Source organism: Zosterops lateralis (assembly GCF_965231275.1).
Source record: "Zosterops lateralis genome assembly, chromosome: 16".
Taxonomy (NCBI): Eukaryota; Metazoa; Chordata; class Aves; order Passeriformes; family Zosteropidae; genus Zosterops; species Zosterops lateralis.
This window is the reverse complement of record NC_139776.1, coordinates 5,015,765-5,034,973: the sequence shown is the minus strand read 5'-3', so window position 1 is coordinate 5,034,973 and position 19,209 is coordinate 5,015,765. Positions and strand designations below refer to the sequence as shown.

Here is a 19,209-nt window from a genome sequence, read left to right as displayed (position 1 = left end):
CGCACCCCACGCAAAGTGCGTAGGCCAAGGCAAGGCGCGTACCCCAACGCAAAGTGCGTACGCCAGTTGCGCAGCGCGCGGCCCCGCCCCCGGCCCGCCCGGATGACGGTGCGGGTTCTGCCGGAGCCATGAGCTACGACCGCGCCATCACCGTCTTCTCCCCGGACGGGCACCTCTTCCAGGTGGAGTACGCGCAGGAGGCGGTCAAGAAAGGCTCCACGGCGGTGAGTCAGCGGCCGCGGGCTCCGCGGGGCGGCGGTGGAGCAGCAGCAGGGAAGGGGGGCCCGCGGCGGGGCCTGCGCCGCGCTGAGCGCCCGGCCTGGCGGGCCCGGGAGGCCGCGGGAGGGCGGGATCCGCTTTGGGGGGATCCCCGGGGGTGCATCCACCGCCCCGGAGCTGCCCAGAGCCCAGTGCTCCCCACGGGGCCCAGCGGTGTGCCAGGCCTGCGGGGATCCTCTCTGGACACGCTGCGGATGGTGGTGCTCTGTGTTTGTGCGTGAGGCGGGTTCCCGGTGCATTGGGAAAAGCACTGGGAAGTGCATTGCTGCTCACAGCTTGCAGTTGTCCCAAGCTTTTGCCCAGTGAAAGTTTTATTTCATTTAGGAGAGAAGAAAAAAATGTATTAGTTTGCAAATAGCGTTGTGTTAGTGATTGTAGTAAGTGCTAGTAATAATAAGTTTTAATTTTAAAAGGTCGTAACTGTGTTAATGGTTGTAGTATGTTTTAATTGGCGTTAATAAAAAGAAGTCTTTGGGATGGGAATGAATGTAATGAGATTTAGTACCAAAGAGAATCTTTTTTTTTTTTTAAGAAATTAAAAATCCTGTAAAAGTGAAGACAGCACATAATATAACCACTCATCTGGGCCCTTGTTGACTTAATGTTTTTGGAAACATTTGAAACATGCTGACAGCAAGGCCACATCATAAGAAAAAAATATTCCCCTCCCTCTGTGAGAGACAGTGGGAGTGAAGGGGAAAGGTCAAGGGTTTTTTGGGTTTTTTTTCTCTGTGATGTTGTAAAAGGTGTATTCAAGGTATGAATTAGGACGTTAAGGCAGCTACTGACAGAACATTTTGGCAGCTGTAGGTGTTACTTGGCCTGATCTCCAGTGCTTTGGGCTCTGGAGTTGAGCAGTGCCACTGGACTAGTGGGGACTTTGCTTGTTCATCCTGGGTCTGTGGCTGTGGAAACACTGATGGTGCTGTTGGAGAACAGACAGTTTGTAAGAGGAGCTGGAATCTGTCTCTTGGGAGCCACAGGGATTTAGGTTGGTATGAACTGATGATGAAACTGCACCCTGAGATGCATTGCAGTTTTTGTTACATCAGTCCTGCCCCCGGGTTGAGTGGGAAATAAAATCTCGACTTCAAGCTGAGGTGATGGTTACAGTGTGGGGGTTTGTGCCTGGTTACTGCTCAGCTGAGCAAACTCTGCAGCTGTGAGGATTTTCAGACCTGGGTTAACTTTTTTATTTCTTCTTTTCATGCCTGGAAGGTTGGAGTAAGAGGGAAGGATATTGTTGTCCTTGGTGTGGAGAAGAAGTCAGTAGCAAAACTGCAGGATGAGAGAACTGTCCGGAAGATCTGTGCTCTGGATGACAATGTCTGCATGGCTTTTGCAGGTACACAGCCCCTTCGGTGGTTTTGGCAGTTGTTGGGCACCTTTGGGCATGTTTATGGCATCTGAGAATACAAAATACAGGGTGTAGCTGGCTGAGAACTGTGGGAAGCACAGATATTCTCACAGTAGCTTATGCTTTTTTTTTTTAAATATGGAGAAATAGAGTGTCAGTGTCAATATTTTTAAGGGGAGATCTGATTTAACTGGCTAAAACAACAGGGTTTGGGTTCAGTGTGCAGGAATGAGAGGCTCAGTTGTTTCTCCTGCCTTGCTCCCTTAGCCAGGGTCTGGGGTATGTGCAGGGGTGTTCACAAACTTGGGGGACAATTCTCTAATAAAAACAAGGCTGTAAATGAAAAATGGCAGCATTAGCTAAAAAGTAAAATAAGAATTAAATTTCTTCAAAATCTTTTTTTTAAAGGGTCACACACTTTTGTCAGCTGACATCATGCTGCTGTAGCCTCATTAACTAGATGAGATTTGCTGGGCAGATGAAACTGGACTGCATGAGGAATAATGTTTCAGAAAAAGCCTTGCAAATTTGCTGGGATGAGGAATGCTGTCAGTAATATTCCCATTACCTGGTTCAGAATTATGTGTGTCACCTAACTCACAAACATGGAAGCTGTAAACTAAATCCTCTAATTATTTTTGTGCATTAGCCACTTTCTGCTGCCTTACAAATGCCCTTTCTCAGCAAACCTGAGAGTTTGAGCTCTGCTTTGATTTTTCCCTTGCTGTTAACACTGAGCCCATGGGCCTTCTAGGGCCAGATTGGTGCTGTGAGGTTTTTTTCATGACTCTGAGGCCGCTCTGTGGTTTCAGGGCTGACAGCTGATGCCAGGATAGTGATAAACAGAGCTCGGGTGGAGTGTCAGAGCCACAGGCTCACCGTGGAGGATCCTGTCACCGTGGAGTACATCACACGCTACATTGCCAGCCTGAAACAGGTACTTGGGGCTGCACAGAGCTGCTGGAGACATGTCCTGACCTGCTGCAGATGTTCTGTGTGTTGTTGTGTTAGCCTGTGTTGTGCATAATGTATAATTTGGGTGTGTATCAGGTGTGTACTAGAATGTAGCATGGGACACACATGGAATATCTGACACTTCTTTAAGCTATGTAAATGTCTGTCCTTGGCCTCACTCCATTTACCTGGTAAAAAACATTGTGGGTGTTTATGGGGAATGGGGATATAGCAGTGGAAAAGAACAATTGAGTACTGTTTGATTGGAATTTTTTGCCCCCAGATAAATTGTAAGGACTACACAGTTCTGTGTGCTGTCACCAGGAGCACTCTGCTCATCTCACTCCCACAACAGTGGGCCTGGGTTACTGTCTTCTCTTCATGGCTCCTGGTAGTTTTTCCTCTTGCAAAGCCATTGCAGGGATGGGTAAAAGGGGAGCAGATTGGTGCAGTATTTAATATGTTTTCTGTTTGATAGTCACGAATTTAGAATGAATTGCAGCATCAAAATACGCTCACCTCTGTTCTGTGAGAAAATTACTCATTTGCCAGTGTATTAAATTGATTTTCAGCCACTGGCAAGAATTAGAGAAAATCTAATTTACTTACACACAGATGTATTGGAGCAGTGCTGATGGTAACAGTGTGGTTCTTGTAATAATCACTGGTCTGTCAGAGCAAGGCACCACTTCCCAAAGTTCCACTTTGTTCCTTTATCCAATCTCGCAGTTGTGTCTGTCTGGCACATTCACCATTTCTCTCAAAGTGTGCAAACACACCTGGCCCAGCTCCTGCTGCCGTGGTGCTGTGGGTGTCAGCCCTGCTGCTCCTGCTGTGTGACATGGCAGTGACTTTAGCAGTGTCCCAGGAGGGCTGTGACATGGCTCCAGTGTAACCTGCTTACAGCCAGAGTTGTCTTGGTTGCCTGTGGAATCAGTGCAAATCATTGGTGAAAACTGTGTTCAGGTGTGCCCTCATGGTATTTTTTGGTACACTGGGACTTGCAGACATGACTGTGGCTGCCTCAGCACCACTCAGGAGCTGGGGAGGTGCCTCTGGAACCTTTACCCAGGTGTAGGAACAGGGCTTGAACAGGAACCACCTCACTTGCCTGCCTTAGGGGCTGTGTGAGATACAGAGTCCTGACTAATGGAGAGAGCCAGCTAAAAGCATTTCTGGTGGCTCTTCTGGTTGTAACTGCTCCAGAGTCTGCTTTGCACCCTAGCAATGTTTTCAGCAGTGCCTGTGAGTGTGTCCTTTGTGCTCAGAGGTACACGCAGAGCAACGGCCGCAGACCCTTCGGGATCTCCGCGCTCATCGTGGGCTTTGACTTTGACGGGACCCCACGGCTGTACCAGACTGACCCCTCTGGCACCTACCATGCTTGGAAGGTGAGTGGATTCAGTCCCTGATGAAATGGAATATTTGTGAGTTAATGTCTCCTTTAAAGTGGGATTGGGGTAGAGGAGATCTTGCTGGCCAGATGGTGCTGTCTCACAGCTGCAAAAGTCCTTAATGATCAAATGTACTGAGAGTGGCCATCTGCAGTTCAGCTTTCCTTGGGAAGTCTTGTCCTGCTTTCAGAAAAAACCCCAAAAGCAATCCACTTGTGCCAGACAACTGTCTTTGTGTGTGACAGATTATGCAACTTTGTGTTTCTTTCTTACTCTGCAAATGAAATCTTTTCTAAACTGACATTAATTTTCTTTCTCTCCATAATATTTCCAGGCGAATGCCATTGGCAGAGGAGCCAAATCTGTGCGTGAGTTCCTGGAGAAAAACTACACTGATGAGGCCATTGAAACGGATGATCTGACTATTAAACTTGTCATCAAGGCTCTTCTTGAGGTGAGGCTGTTTCACATCTCTTCTGTGGCTTTTCACTGTGTCCAGATTAATTTCTCAGATGTGAATATGAGAAAGTATTTGTGGATGTCCCAAAGAAATACTGTAGGCTGTGGGTATTGGGTTGAATTCAAGGTTCAGAATATTTAGAGTAACAATTTCCATAGTTTACACAGAACAAACTCACTTCAGTTCTGGGTATTAACACAAATGCACCAAAGATGTGCTAAAGCACATGCTGAATATTTTAATTTTTAAATGAAGTTTAAGATACAGAAAATAGCACGAGTCAGGTGGTGGGGCTGAGGTGTTCTCCATCTGCCCAGAGCACTGGCACCAGTGTGAAGACCCTTTTGAGAGTTAGTGCTGCTGGTGTTGAGAGCTTAAGAGCTAAGAAGTGAAGTACACCCCATCCACATCTCTTCTCCTTCTAAGGAGACCCGAGAGGGGTTTGTTGGAGTGAATTCCAGGCTCCTAAAGTTTCCCTCTGCCTCACACAGGTGGTGCAGTCTGGTGGGAAGAACATCGAGCTGGCAGTGATGAGACGAGAGCAGCCGCTGAAGGTGAGGCTGTTGTTTGCTTCTCTCCCCTTGAGCCCATCTCTGATACTGTCCTTGTTGATCTGCCTTAACTTCCAGCCCTTAATCTCACATTTTGCACTGACAAATACTTCAGTTTATTCTTAGTGGCCAAGGAATGTTGTTGTGTCTGCAGCAGGTACCTGCTTCCAGATAAACAGCAGTTAATGTTCTTCCCATGGCAGAACCAGAATCATTTCCATGAATGTCTCTTAAGTTTATTGGTATCCTGAGGGTCACCCATGTTTCTGTTCTAGATCCTAAACCCTGAAGAAATTGAGAAGTATGTGGCTGAAATTGAAAAGGAAAAGGAAGAGAATGAAAAGAAAAAACAGAAGAAAACATCATGATGAATGAAATGCACCTGCTTAGCTGCTTCTTTTTAATTCAAGTGATGGGTTATTCTGTATAGACATGTAGGCATTCCAGTTACTCATACTGTGCTCTCTTGAGACCTACAATAAACCTACTGATTTTTTTTTAAAGCTGTTATTTAAAAAAAACCTGTCTGTTCTTGGATTTTAATTACCCAGGATGATCTGGTTGGCTACAGAACAGCAGCAGTGACCCATTAAAGGACAGAGACTTTGCTTGCATTTTTTTCCCTGGACACTTCACTTTGTTTAATTGTTCTTTTCTGCACTCAGTTCTCAGCATGCCTCTTTTTTTACCTTAAGCAGCTGTCTTGAGGGTTGTGTTATGGTCTCAACATAACAAATACAGAGTTGGGGTTTTTATTCTCTAATGGGCATCTTCCACAGTGAAAAGGCTGGGCCTGCTCTGCAGGTATGACAGCAGGTGTGTGTTTTACTGCTAAAGGACAGGACAGAAATGGGGGTGTGTTTTGGGGTCAGCATGAGAACCTGCTGCTGCAGGCACATGCTCGGGGCAGAGGTGCATGACCTGGTGCTTCCAAGTCTGGTTCAGAGTAAAGCAGATTCCCAGGGTAGGGATTTATGCACCAGGAGCTAAACAACAACTATAGCAAGTGTTACATGCACCAGAGTTGAAGCTCTTCTCCAGTTTTGCCTCTGGTATTTGCCCTCACATGCTTCTTTGTCTTCCTCTTACCACAGGGAGTTGGTTTGAGCCGTTTCCTCACTTCAGAGGAGCCTCAGGCCTCTCCCCACCTGAGCTCAAACTCTCAAGTCTCAGTACTTGAAGCAATAGGAACAGGTGTTCCTCTACTGCAAAAGTTTCCCCATTTGTATCCACCAAGTAGAACCAAGCTGCCCTTGGAAGCAGCTCTTCAGTCTGTTCTTGGGGTAGAGCAGGCACAGCAAAGATTGGATGTGGCCCAGGAGCCTGCAAGAGGCAGCTCTGGTACCCAGGACCCCTCAGCCCCCAGGGGCTCCACGGCAGGGGTGCCCCAGGCAGCAGAACTCTCAGTGCTGGGCTCTCACACCCAGGAACTGTTTACAGGGAAATGCTGCCCGGTAAAGTGTGGGCAGAGGATCCCACGGGAGTCAAGGACAAGGAAGCAGCAGGGCTGCTGCTGCTCAGGGACACATTAGAGCACAGGAGCCAGAGGAAGCTTAGTCCTGGAACCAGCAGGTTGTTAATCAGCCCTTGGGCTGGAACATTGAAGCCAAAAAAGCTGTACTTGGTCCCCCCTCAAGTCACTACAGTTGTTCCCACACACTGGGAATTTTCCATGGGGAAGAAGGGCTCACAGGTACCAAGCCCTGGGGCTGAGCCACAGGCACCAGTGTCCCTCTGCTCCCAGACATCAGGAGCCAGGCCAGCACTTGGCTCAGAGGCTGGGGCACAAACTGCAACCATGTCAAGGATGTGCTTATGCCTGGGAGCTGCAGCTTTACTGTGGAAACAAGAGAATTGATCCCACTCAACTAAAAAGGCACAGTTAAATGTGAATAATGGTGATTACAGAGGAGCAGTGAGGGTTTCTCATCCCATCCTCTGCCAGGGCAGTGCAATTGCATCTCCACATTTAGAGCCACAGTGGCTGCTTTGCCAGCAGAGAAATTAGAGGCAGAGCAGTTCTGAGTGAGCTATTTCAGCACACTCCAGCTCAGAGGTGTGAGCCAGGCCCTGCAGCAGCAGCACTGGCTCCTGACAGGCTCCTGGGGAACCCCACCAGCCCAGGGCCTCCCTCTGGGAGACTGGAGTAACATAACCCTCCCTTAGGCTGAGTCCCAGCACAGAACCAAGGCAACAGTACAACATGCAGTGCCTGGATTTGGGTGTTTCAGCCCTTTTCCAATACAGTGGAAAGTGTAACACTTCCAAGGTTTGCCAGAGCTCTGCAGCCAGGTTTTCTCCAGCTTGGATGGGAGCCCTGCAAGGACAGGCACCAGAGGAGTTGGAGAGAATGATGGTATGGAGCTATGTACATAACAGAGGTGGAGGGAAACATTAAACATTTACATGTTTATTATAATTACAATTTACATTACTCCAAAGAGCAGCCCCACTGCTATGTTCTAATTCTCAGCATTAAAGTCCTACAAAAATAAATCCAAGCTTTTACAGTAACCTAGGTCAATGCATAACTAAAAAAACTTGAGCTATGTAAGGGGTTCAGTCATCAAGGTGCTTTTTAAACAAAATTCCCTACCAACCAAAAATGGGACACATGCCTATAGCAATTTAACCCACTTATGTCATGCAAACAAAGGTAACCCCTCCCTCCCAGCCCTCTCCCCACATACAGATTTTTAAAAACAAAAGAAAAACAACTAAACTATTTACAGTATGGGGGTATAGAGGAAAGAAATTAAACATGCCCATCTGTTAAGCTTCATTATATGGTCTCCCATCCCTAGTTGAATGAAAACATTCCAAAGAGTTCCACCACAGTCTACAGAGTACAGAGAACTGTTTGCATTTGGTGCTGCCTCCAGGGAGGTACAAACCGAGGCAAACAAGTCAGAGCTTCAGGTCTCCTTCCCAGACAGTCACTACTGCCAAAAGCTCTGCACAGAGTGGGGACAGTCACTGCTCCCATCCCACATGGTGTCCCCACGCTCCAGCCAGGAGCTCCAAGCCCCAAGCACTCCCAGCACCCTTCAGCTCAAGGCAGAGCCACGGTCCTGTGGTACCCCCAGCCCAGCACCAGCCCACAAACAGCTGTACAGTCAGAAACACTACTACATGATCAACACTCCAGTATTCCCAAGTGACAATATACACAACTCCTCAGCACCAGGAATCCATTTCTCCAGATACCAAGTGCTACTTCACACCTGCTGCCGAGATCCGTGAGACCAGCAGCACCAAAGGATCCATTTGGTTACTCAGAACAAACAAATTATAGCTGGTTTATTTCAAGTGAGCTTTGGTTCCGTGTTAAAACAGCATGATTTCTCTTCTCCAGGGTTCAGAAAAGGAGTCTGACTTTGAGCTTAGACTATAGCAGCCTTGAGAGACCCAGAAAGAAGAACCATGTAAGTTAGTCTGCACTTGAAAAACACAAACAAAAAGAAAAGACACCCTGAAGAAGGTACCCCTGAACACATTCCCTCTTCCAAAAAATATTCCAGCGGACAGTGGCTGGTCCAAAGTAAGTCCAAAATATAAGCAGTAGTACATGAAATTCTGTCGCTTGAGCTGAGACAGTAAACAATATGAACCATTTTCCCACATTAGTGCAGCAGTTGGTTGTTTTCTTTTTATATACAGTTTCATCCTCTCAGGAGAGATGTTTGAACCTATTCAGAAAAAAGGTAGAATTAGATTTAATATTATGGGGTTCTTCTCCCAAGAAGAAACACAGCAAAGCTCACACCCCTCTATATCAGCTGAAATGCTTAGTTAGAAACCAAAAGCTGCTTGCTTGAGCTGAGCCTTTTCTCAGACAGGTGAGGCCAAGAAATCAACAGAACAGTCAGCATGTTAAACCACTCCTATCTCCTTCTACCCTTTAGAAATATCAATCAGATCCAATAAAGAACAATTCTTGATATATCCATGAGACTGGAGGGTGAAACAGGCTGCACAGACAGTTCAGGCAAGGAGTAAGAGACAAACCTGGCTCAGAGAGAGTATTTACTCTTGCTAGAGCACTTGCCTCTGAAGTTACACTCTGCCAGTACCAGCTCTGTGAGTGGTTTGGTTTCTCCTGGCTGCTCCACTCCCCCTTCCACCTCGAAATCCACCTCGAAAGCTGCGGCCACGAAGGAACCGTCCAGACACTCCGAACGTCTCTGTATTGAGCTTCCTCTCCTCAGCCCACGTGGTGCGCCTGGAACTGAACACAAACATTACAGAGCCACCAGCTCACTTAGAGAGGAAGCCTCAAACCCCTGATTTTGTTGAGCTGCACTGCAACAAGCACCAGCTGCAGTGTGCATGCTCTAACCTCACCCCTCTGCAGCCACAGAGCTGAGGGAATCCCTCATACTGACATTGAAGGGATGTCTCATTTCTCCAGGCACTTGATAACATCAGTGGTGGCAGTGAAAGCTGAAGCTTTCCCTTCTTATTCCCTACATTTAACCTAATGCATTTCCAGAGCCAGAGCTGACCTCTCTGCCCCAGCTCCAGGCTTAGCTCACTCCTGTCTGCCAGCTGCACCTTCAGTACAGCATGACCCTGATGCCTCCTCTCCCACAAGCCAGATAAGACATTTGTTTAAAATCAGTGGGTTCAAAGTCAGTACTGGGAAACAGAAATAGAAACTCCTCTATCATACTTTAGGCAAGTGTATCATATCAGCTGAAATGCTTTTTGTTTGATCCCACTGCATGACACTTGGTTCACATCACTTGTGAGCCACCAAATGCATGGCAATATTCACTGTCTAAAATCTATTCTAAAATTTTTGAATAATGAAACCATGTCACATAGATTATGTCTGAAATTTTATGCCTGAATTCCACTTAAAAACCAAGCTTTTAGAAAACACTCACCTAGATTTCAGTTCTGAAGAAATGTTGTCAAAGAAAGACTTGGATTTATCATAATAGCAGTTGGGCCCCAGCAGGTCCTCCTCTGCATTACCATCATTGTTTTGGGTTGCCACTCCAGGGTCTCCTTTTTCTTCCCCCGTCTCTGCTTTGTCATCTGAAGATAATGAAATGTATTACACTTCCTTGAGGCACACACTGCAGAGCCATCTGTTCTCTTGCTCTCTCAAACAAGATTTGAGATGTAATCATACAGTTTTTCAGAACCAGTTTGTCTATGCAGTGTTTACTACTAGTTCAGCAATTCATATTTAATGAAGTCACGAACCTTTAAAGTTTAGTTTCTTCTTGAATTCTTTATCAAGTTCCTCTCTGTTGAATTGTGCATTTGCACTTTCAAAGTCAAAGTCACCTTCAAACTTTATTGTATTTTCCTTCACAGTAGTTGGTCTGTTTTGTCCTCTAGAACGGTTTCTGGTTCTCCTGTTTCCTGAAAGCAGGAGAGTTTAAACACTTGGTAACGCACAGGGAGGTTACATGACTTGCTCAAGACCAGAGGAAACCAGGGATAGAACTCAGGAGTTTCTGGCTTCCAGTCCTGTGGTTAGGCCACATCTCTTTGAAAGCAACTTCTCATTTTGGCTGTAGGAGACACATTATAGCAACACTTTAACTTTCTGAGCAGCATTCCTGGATGTCAGTCTTACCACTATGAGTGCACCCAACTTTCCTTCCAGTGTGCAGAGAGGAAGTCAGAACAAGCACTACAGCAAGAAAAGCTGAGGGAGGTGGGGAAAATTATCTTTCCTGTCTGCTCTTCACCTGCAAACACAGCACTGTAATTAGCCTAAAACCTTTTGTGATGGCAAAGAGGAGGTCTCAGAAAACCCAGCAAAAGACTCATCTACCCACAAAGGGAGCTTGTACTGTCTAGTTTCTGGTTTCCAACTGAGATGCTATCCGCTCCTTTTTGGAAAAGTTATAACCCATTCTACACACTAATTCATTTGAAGACCTGAGAGTCTGAAATGTTGTTTTCTGTCTTTTTTCATTTTACTTGGGCAGAAAAACCTCTTTGAATTTCACTTTCTTCTGACCCATGCTTATACTGCCACTTTGAAATAAAAATTCTCCTCTATGGAGGTGAGAGTTCCATAGATCCTCTCTGTTATAAAAGCTCTAGAAAGTCTCAAACAGGCTGCCTCTCCCAGTAAAAATACTTGAGGTTTCAGAGAAATCCAGTTGCTGCTGCCAAGTCACAGCATTGATTTTTATGACATACCTTCAACTTCCTAGAAAAGGAACTCTGTCCCTGGAATGTTCTGAACTTCTGCGACTCCAGAAGCTGTTCTGTTAGGGAGCATCTCTGGATGCCCAAAGCTTTCTCTCAATCTTCTGTCAGTTAATCCTCCACTGAAGTTAACACCACTTGCCTTCACAGGCTGTTGTGACTGTTTAGCATCAGCTTAACCTACCCGATCTTCTCCTTTGAGGTCTTCTGTTTTCATCATTCACCTGTCCTTGGGTTTGCACAGGTGCTGCCTGAACTGTATCTACTGAACAAGAAGGATAAACTTTAAAAGAGCACAGGAACAATCCCCAGGCAGCTCAGTGCTGCAGTGCACCTTGGAAGGCTGCTCCAGCCCAGGGCTCAGGGCTGAGGCAGTGTGTACGTACCGCTGGCTTTGCTGTTGGCCTGCGGGACCTGCCGTGCACTGCGCGGGATCCCCGGAGTCACCTTCCCTGGGGGCAGCTTTTGGGAATTGATGCCGTCCACTGGGCCAGTCTGGACAGCCTGCTCTACCATGGGGCTTTTGCGGACTGGGTGAACAGAAGGAAAGCCAGCACCTGGAAAAGATCCCAATGACTAAGTGCCTCTTGGAAAATGCGCCAACACCGTTCAAACCCTGCCCACTTCTAGGGAGAAACCGTTTGGTCAGGAATGACTCAAAGTCTTGAGTGTGCATCATTACAGGCTAAGTTTAAGTGGCACCAGGTAAGGCACCACTGCCATTCAAGTCATGGCTCTCCAGAGCCTCAGTTTCAGGAAATATACCCATTTATTTCTTAAATCAAGTTAGACAAACATAAAACAACCAAGCCAAGTCAGTCTCTGACAGTTTATACCAAAATCTAATTTCTACATTATGCAGGATTTTACTTTTAATCTGAAACAAAAATTCAGCATTTTGAAACTGTTCAAGAAAGTTTCCCCACTTTGTCAAAAAGGTTTTGCAGCAAAAGCTTAAGCACCTCAGCTACATCCCCTTTTGTAAGCTGCTTTTAGAAGTCCTTCAACTTCATTGCTTATTGTTAGAGCTTTTCAGACAAAGAAAACCTGAAACCAGACCAGGATCTCAAAGTTACCCTTTTAAATTCCTTCTTGGTCAAGGCCAAAGTGTTACCAAGACTTCTGTTGCTCTTCCATCCAGGCTTATTTATTCACACTACAAAACATGTAAATACTTTTCATGGTTTGGTATACCTTACACCAATTATATTAAAAAGTGACAGTCTTCAGTACTCAGAAGAAACACTGCATTCTAGGTTTAATTAGAAGGTTTGGAGTACTACAGGTTCATGTAGTTATGCATAAGAACTGCTTGGAAGCAAAGTTTAACTGAATATATTAAAAGAGCAAGAAAAGTGAAAAGCTGAAGAGTTCACACAAACCAAGCCACTGACACTTCTGGGTCACCCAAGTCCACATGAGATATACCCAGTAGGTTACATCATGCAGGTTCCCAGTTAATGTACACCTGGAAAACTTGCAAGGAAGACAGACATATCCTAAGGATTATTGAGTAGGACAAAGCTGATGTGCAAGTTTAACATGAGAAAGTTTCAAAGTTTAGCCAGAGTATTGAGAAACTACGTATAGATAGATGGCCAAAAGCAGAGAGTAAGTAAAAAGCTTCATGCCAACACAAGCATACATGCTTAAGCTAAAACCAGATGAAACTAATAATCATGTTTAAATGCAGGCTGCACCTGGTCACCCTGCTCTGAGGATGGTCAGTCTGGCATCTCAACTCAACCTTCTTTAAAGGTTTTACACATAGAAGCAAACACCCAGAACTGTGTTATCTCTGCTACTCAGGAATTGCTTACTGTTAGTCATGCTTTACCAACTGGGAGTCTGGACAAGGTACAATACCCCATCATGCATTAAAATCTACCCTCATGTTTCCTCGATTACAGAAAACACTCCCAAATTCTTGATCAGCTGGAGTCTCCAACCACAAGGCCACCCACAATTTAAGCATTGTGCTTCTTTTTCTGACCAATTCCTCACTCAAACCCTATGGTGACACACGTTCCTGGACAGGATGCAGCACATTAGCATCTCTAAACTTCATCCTTCTCCTGATACTTACACAAGAGGATCCACTGTCCTGGACTTTTTCTTTCTCCTGTCTCTCTAATTGATACTTCTAGGACAGGAGGAATCATACTTCATGTAATGAAAGGCAAAAAAAAAGCTAAGAACAAACTAGTTCTACTGGCATTACCCATATGAGCACTATCATTCTAGGAGGGGTTAACAAGAACAGAGTGTTTGCAAGTGCCATGCAGTTCTTCCAAATATTTGGAGTCCTCAAACTGCTGTTACCCTTGGAAGAGAGCTGATGGGGCTCTGAAGACATGTCAGGCTCTGAAACAGGTTGTGGAGACGGAGAAGAACTAGGGCTGGAAGCAGCTGCTGATGCTGGAGGGCTTACCAATTTCTCTAAAGAGATAGAGGGAAGAAGAGAGAGCAGAGATATATGGATAAGATACAAGGTAGTGAAACATCTGAAGGACTTGGAAAGAGATACAAGATTCACTAGAACACCATTAGAGGAGCTTATTTACAGTCCTCTCTGGAAATAAAAGTTCTTTTTACATGTGATGTGAGGTGTGTTAGGTTAGAAACAAACTGGCCTCAACTGTCAGGTATTCCCATTAATTTCAGAAAAACTTCAGCTAGTTTGTTTCTTTCATGTGCGTGTGTGTGTGCATGTGAAACACAGGCCTCCTTGTAGTAAAATCATTGCACAAAGTTGTGAGCTGCTCATTCACTGCTCCTTGTAGCCTGACACTTGGCAAGGAGTTTGGTATTAGTTACTGTTATTTGCTTTCACAGCAGCTGCATACAAGACCATACCTTTATTCTAGCGAGTAAAGTTTGTACTTACCTAAACCTAAGGAAGCTGCATACTGCTGGCTAAGCAAAGAGCTGGCAGCAAGCTGGCTGTAAGGTGGCATACCTCTAAACGGGCTGTAAGGCACATGTGGCTGAAAGGATGATGTAGAGGCAGAGCCCAGTGAAGACTGTAACAAGACAAAGTACATTTCCATTTACAGTGTCCAGAAGTCAACTTGCTTTGGCAGTGATTCTTTACTTCATAGTACAGCATTACTAAAGCTTAAGTAAATTCTGAGAAGGGTTAGTTTACCTCTTTATGATTTTCCTGCATTCTCAGCTAGCTCTGGCTTTTGTTGACTGAAGTCTTTAATGTTGCTGCTACTTTAAACATTGCAACAAAATTCAGGATGCTTTAAATAATCTGAAGATTCCTGGAGACACTGACTTGCCTTCATTTCTATAATTTTTTTACCAAAATGCAGTCCTTCAACACCAGTGTTTTATCTCAGCTTTTTATTAACACTTCAGGCTAACTTACTTGGACAATGGCAGGATCTTGTGGCAGAGTATGCTGAGCTTTTGGAGGTTCACAGACAGTGATGTCTTTGATGTCACTTCCTCGAAAAATAATGTACTCATAGATTTCTTCTCTGGGAGGAGCCGGTCTGTCTGTGGGCCGGTCCTCGGTGCCGAAGGATCGCACTGGAGCGTGGAAACGGTGACATTAGTGCAGCACTGCCACTGCTGCATCGTGCAAATTCACATTTATGCATTAAAAACTACTCCTTCAACACTTGCCATTTGTAACAACAACAACAACGGCTACTTCCAGAACCCTCAATCTCCTCCTCACACACATCTGTTCCCTCAAATGCCAACTTTTTCAGCAGCATGCATAAACAGTTTTGTTTACATCAAGCTGTGAAGGTAAAGACCATAGACCAGCTGGAGTGAAGAATCCTACTCCAAACCCAAGGACTTCCCCACAGTGCTGTACTCTCCTCCCCTCCCCAGCAGCTGTCCCATGCAGGCATTCAGCTCCAGACAACTGCACCAGACCACAGGAGAGGCCCCTGAAGCAGCAGGGGGAAATCTTAGAATGCTTTAGAGCTCAAATCTGCACCTTTGGTTTCATACATTTATTATGCAGATAGAGGTAGTTTTAACAATGATAAAAAGTTCCTATTAAAATTCCCTCTCTACTCCAATGTCACTGTTTTTATGATTAATGTGACTACAAAGCAAGCCATCAATGATAAATCTAAGATCTCACTGCTTAGGGAGGCTTTACTGAGTGCCGGCTACCAGAATATTTGAACAGACACTAACCAGCAGTGTCACACAGAGTGGGGAAAAAAAAGACATCAGCTGACTCTGGCAGCTACTAGGTAGAAGCATAAATTAATTTGAGCCATTAAGGAAGAAGTGGTCAAGCTGAATTATTGGCACAGGAGAACAGATAGCACAGTCACATCAGACACTGACAGGTAAAAGCTTGAAATTTCAACCACAAGTTACAAAACCTCCCAAGTTCACTGATGTAGCTGCTTTCTGTCTTTGAGAGGCACCCCCAGTTCAGACTAGTACTGGCACATAGTGGCTTGATGCACATTTTCTAGCAGTGGAAGAATTCTGTATTGGAGTTCCCTCCATTGCTTCTAACAGGTTCTCATGGAAGCACTGAAACACCTCCACCAGGACATGCCACCCTTCCTGTCACACAGATGATGGAGGCACCACATCCTCCCAGGAAAAAAGAGCACCAAAAGTGGATGCACTGAACCTCAGTCTGAGCATCCCTGGCACACCATGCTGCTTCTAACTGAAGAGTGCTGCCAGTTGTAGCCAGGAATATTCAAGAGTGCTGTTCCAGGGTGAACAGCTGTATGCAGGTGGTTCACCTCACACCAGGCAGCATTTAGTGCCACAAATGATCTTCACCCCAGCTCACAGGTGAGCTCCCAAGGAGCAGGTGAATGCCAGAATGTCCCTATCACACTGCTCAGCACTTCATGGGAGAGGGATCTTCACTGGTACAAAGAGAAGCTGTCAGTCATGTCTTTTCAAAGGCCATCTTCCATGAGCTCCTAGGGTAAATAACCTCTCCAAGTTATTTTAGATCTCCAGCTGCTGTTTGATCATGTTACAGCTGTAACCCAGTCAACCAGAAGCAGATTATAAACTGAAAGCAATGCTTGTAACCTTTTGGATGTGAACTGTACCACTGATCTCTCTGTTCAAAATGAGATTATTGCAGCTCATGGCAAGATGTACTAAAGGTATCCAGGGGCTCCTGCAGGATCCCACAGCCAACTTGGAAAGCACCACGATCAGCCCATCAACTCCCACATGGACAAACACACGACCTGCAAAGCCCAAAGCTGCCTGGGCAGCCTCTCAGTTGGCTGGTCCCAAGGTTTCTCACAAAAAAGGTGGAAAGCCAAGTCCCTGTAGACAAAACAGGGCTGTAGGAGTTGAGCTTGCCTGCCCCTGCACCTGAGGTGTTTGTTTCTGCCACAGCACAAAGTGCAGCTTAAAGTTCCTGTGGAGGTGGGAAGGGCTGTCTCCCATGAAGTTACTGACTATTGCTTACAGATGAACAGGAAATCAATCCCACAACACTGCAGGTCCTCGTTTACAACACAGTCCCTATTCATGGAGGGCTGTTGAGCTCAAGCTCTGAAGGGGGAAGAAGCACAGCAAGGGTGACTGGAAAGCAGAGCTTACATGGATATTTTTTGTTCAAAAACTCCAATTTCTTCAGACTTTTACTTAATGGGGAGTAAATTCCTGGCCTTCACTGCTGACAGGACAGCAGTGGGCTTAAGCTTCCTTTGTTTGCAATTTAAGTTTAGCCTCTAACAAGACAGACAACTTTCTTGTAGTGATTAATTAAGCCCATGGAATCTCCAGCATTTAAGATTCTGTGCACATATTGAGGTTTAACAAATATAAATCAATTGAAGGCAGCCTGGCTTCTAGTGAGAGACTAAACAAGATTTCTTCCCAAGGTCTCTTTCAACTTAATTTTTTCTTTATGAATGATAGAACTAAAGAGAACAGCACTTGCATTGGACCTGAAGTGTTTAAACAGTGGGATCCAGGGTTTAACAACAATTTACCTGCAGTCTGGACAACTTCAACAGCATGTCAGTAATTCATGGCCCTTCCAATGCCTCAGAGATCAAGAGTTTTAAACCACTGACACCACACACAGGGTTGATACTGCTGTGACCAACTTCAACATTGTCGCTACATTTGTAATTCTGACACTAATTGTGCTTTGCTATAAAGTCTCTAAATTTGAAAAAAAACTCTGAGCTACAATGAAAAGCAGAGTTTGTGATGTAAAGTTTATATAGCAGCTCTTTAGGTAGGGAAAAATGCATTCTCCACCTACTGTAACAACTACTTCTTATGCATTCCAATTCATCAAAACTGAACACTGAGAGACCAATAAATACAAAAACTGCCAGAAATCTTATCCAGAGCATGTACTTACATCATAAAGCACATTAACCACACGTGCCTTTGAAACACACCGCTTCAGCTCTGAAGTAGCAAGTGCTATGTGTGAGGCAGAAGGATGTAAGGAACCATTTCTACTCGCTGCTGGGTCAAGGTGAAGACCTTCCTGCACCTACAGGAAAGGAACTGCATCCTTCCAGCAACCTCTCAAGTACTTTGAGCCAAACACTAACACAAACAGCTCCATTTCTGCAATTTAAATAAGCGGCTACATTCCTAGAGGAAAAGTGAATTTGAGAAAAACTCACATTTTTAACTTCAGAAAACACCCTCATAGATGTCAAATAACATCCAGCATCATATAAACATCATTATACTGGGTAAACACCGGGGCACAGGCCGCCTTGCGGGTAGTTGTGAATCTGGCAAGTCAGTACCTCCTGCCAGCAAACAGCCTTTCAAAACAAAAGGTGTTTGTTTTCTAGACAACCCCGATGATTGGCTACAGGCAACGAAGAACGTGTGAACTTCCCAGAACAAGAAAGGGCAAAACTCGGGGAAAGAAAAGGCCGAGGCACATTAGCTGAAGTAGCCAGGCTGGACTTGAAAAAGCAGAACAGGATTAAGTTCATGTTTGAGGGACTGAACAAGACACGACAGGTTTCACTGAGATGAAATACAGGAGTTACCAGCACAGGTGACAACCGAACCCAAATGACACTGTTTCAAAGATAATGATCAGTATTTCTACAGGGAAACAAAACGCAAAGCCTCGCCGAGGAGCCAGCAAGGTCGGCGAACCAGACCCACGTGCAGGTGGCCCCACAGCAGCTCCCACCCTCCTCACCTGAGCAGAGTCCGGTTATCGATCACGGAAGGAACAAAGACACAACAACAGCAGCATCTGTTTTCCTCAGCGCCGGCCTGGGGCCCTGCTCGAGCCCAACACCGACAAACAACCAAGCGACGGGAACCGAACCAGGCACGGAGATGCCGAGCGTCCCCTCCCCGCTCCTGACAATGGCAAGGGGAGGCAGAGCCGCCGGCGGCGCTTCTCCCCGGGAGAGCCGAGAAGCTGCTCAGCATCCCGGGCCCTGCCCGCCCCTCCGGCGCGGCCCCTTGTCAGTGCTGACTCACGGAGAGCAGCAGCGCTCCGGACCCAGGGCTCCAGCCCCGCGGGGCGGGCGGGCCCCGGGCGCGCTCATTGTTCCCGGCACGGCGGCCCCCGCCGCGTCCCCTCAGGCAGCGCCGGCCTAGGCCCGCCCGCGCCCCCCACAGGGCCCCGCCTCACCCTTGGCCAGCGCCACGGTGGAGTTCTCGGTGTCGATGGTGTAGAGGATGCCCTCATAGCGGATCTGCGCCTTGGAGATCAGGCTGATCTTGCTGCCGATGTAGGGGGTCCCCGAGCTCATGGCGGCGGCGGGGCCGGGGGAGGAGCAGGGGTGGGGGGTGTCCCGGAGGCGCGCGGAGCCGCCGCGCCGCCCACGCGCACTGCGGAGCCGGGACCCCGCCGCGCGCGCCTTATATAGGGCGGAGGGAGACGGGCCGGGGGGAGGCGGGGGGGGCGTGATGCGCTGGCCGCGCATGCGCCGCGCGCTATTGACCAGACGGGAGAGACGGGGTCAGACGGGGAGGGGAAACACCCGGGGCCCGCGTCACGTGACCAGCGCGGGCTGAGGGTGCCACGTGCGCGGGCGGGGCGGGGCCAAGCCGGGGCGGGGCGGGGCGGGG

General features: G+C 46.6%; 2 protein-coding genes across 4 annotated transcripts; one reads left to right on the top strand and one right to left on the bottom strand.

Annotated features, from left to right (window-relative positions):
• The first annotated feature begins 87 nt into the window (after positions 1–87).
• Positions 88–5,498, top strand: PSMA7 (proteasome 20S subunit alpha 7). The gene is made up of 7 exons (XM_083873499.1): positions 88–224; positions 1,498–1,624; positions 2,449–2,573; positions 3,859–3,981; positions 4,319–4,438; positions 4,936–4,998; positions 5,271–5,498. Exons 1-7 carry the CDS (start codon positions 129–131, stop codon positions 5,361–5,363), a joined length of 747 nt encoding a protein of 248 aa, XP_083729625.1. The 5' UTR covers positions 88–128; the 3' UTR covers positions 5,364–5,498.
• A 1,891-nt stretch (positions 5,499–7,389) lies between these two features.
• LSM14B (LSM family member 14B) lies at positions 7,390–18,918 on the bottom strand. 3 transcript variants are annotated; one of them, XM_083873364.1, is made up of 10 exons: positions 18,770–18,918; positions 14,549–14,712; positions 14,060–14,195; positions 13,495–13,611; positions 11,559–11,729; positions 11,357–11,437; positions 10,210–10,371; positions 9,885–10,038; positions 9,044–9,223; positions 7,390–8,684 (listed from the first exon to the last, which is right to left on the bottom strand). In XM_083873364.1, the coding sequence occupies exons 1-9, from the start codon at positions 18,888–18,890 to the stop codon at positions 9,052–9,054; spliced, it is 1,278 nt and encodes a 425-aa protein (XP_083729490.1). In that variant the 5' UTR covers positions 18,891–18,918; the 3' UTR covers positions 7,390–8,684; positions 9,044–9,051. The 3 variants fall into 3 exon arrangements, with proteins under 3 accessions (XP_083729490.1, XP_083729491.1, XP_083729492.1); XM_083873365.1 differs by having other exon boundaries at positions 11,357–11,434; XM_083873366.1 differs by lacking the exon at positions 13,495–13,611.
• Between the last annotated feature and the right edge of the window lie 291 nt (positions 18,919–19,209).

Coding starts and splice junctions, on each gene's coding strand:
- LSM14B (XM_083873364.1), bottom strand. CDS start 18,890: ATGAGCTCGGGGACCCCCTACATCGGCAGCAAGATCAGCCTGATCTCC. Junction 14,196..14,548: donor AAGATCCTGCCATTGTCCAA/GTAAGTTAGCCT, acceptor GTCTTGTTACAG/TCTTCACTGGGCTCTGCCTC. Junction 10,372..11,356: donor ACCTCAAAGGAGAAGATCGG/GTAGGTTAAGCT, acceptor TCCTGCTTTCAG/GAAACAGGAGAACCAGAAAC.
- PSMA7 (XM_083873499.1), top strand. CDS start 129: ATGAGCTACGACCGCGCCATCACCGTCTTCTCCCCGGACGGGCACCTC. Junction 1,625..2,448: donor TGTCTGCATGGCTTTTGCAG/GTACACAGCCCC, acceptor CTGTGGTTTCAG/GGCTGACAGCTGATGCCAGG. Junction 4,439..4,935: donor TCATCAAGGCTCTTCTTGAG/GTGAGGCTGTTT, acceptor TGCCTCACACAG/GTGGTGCAGTCTGGTGGGAA.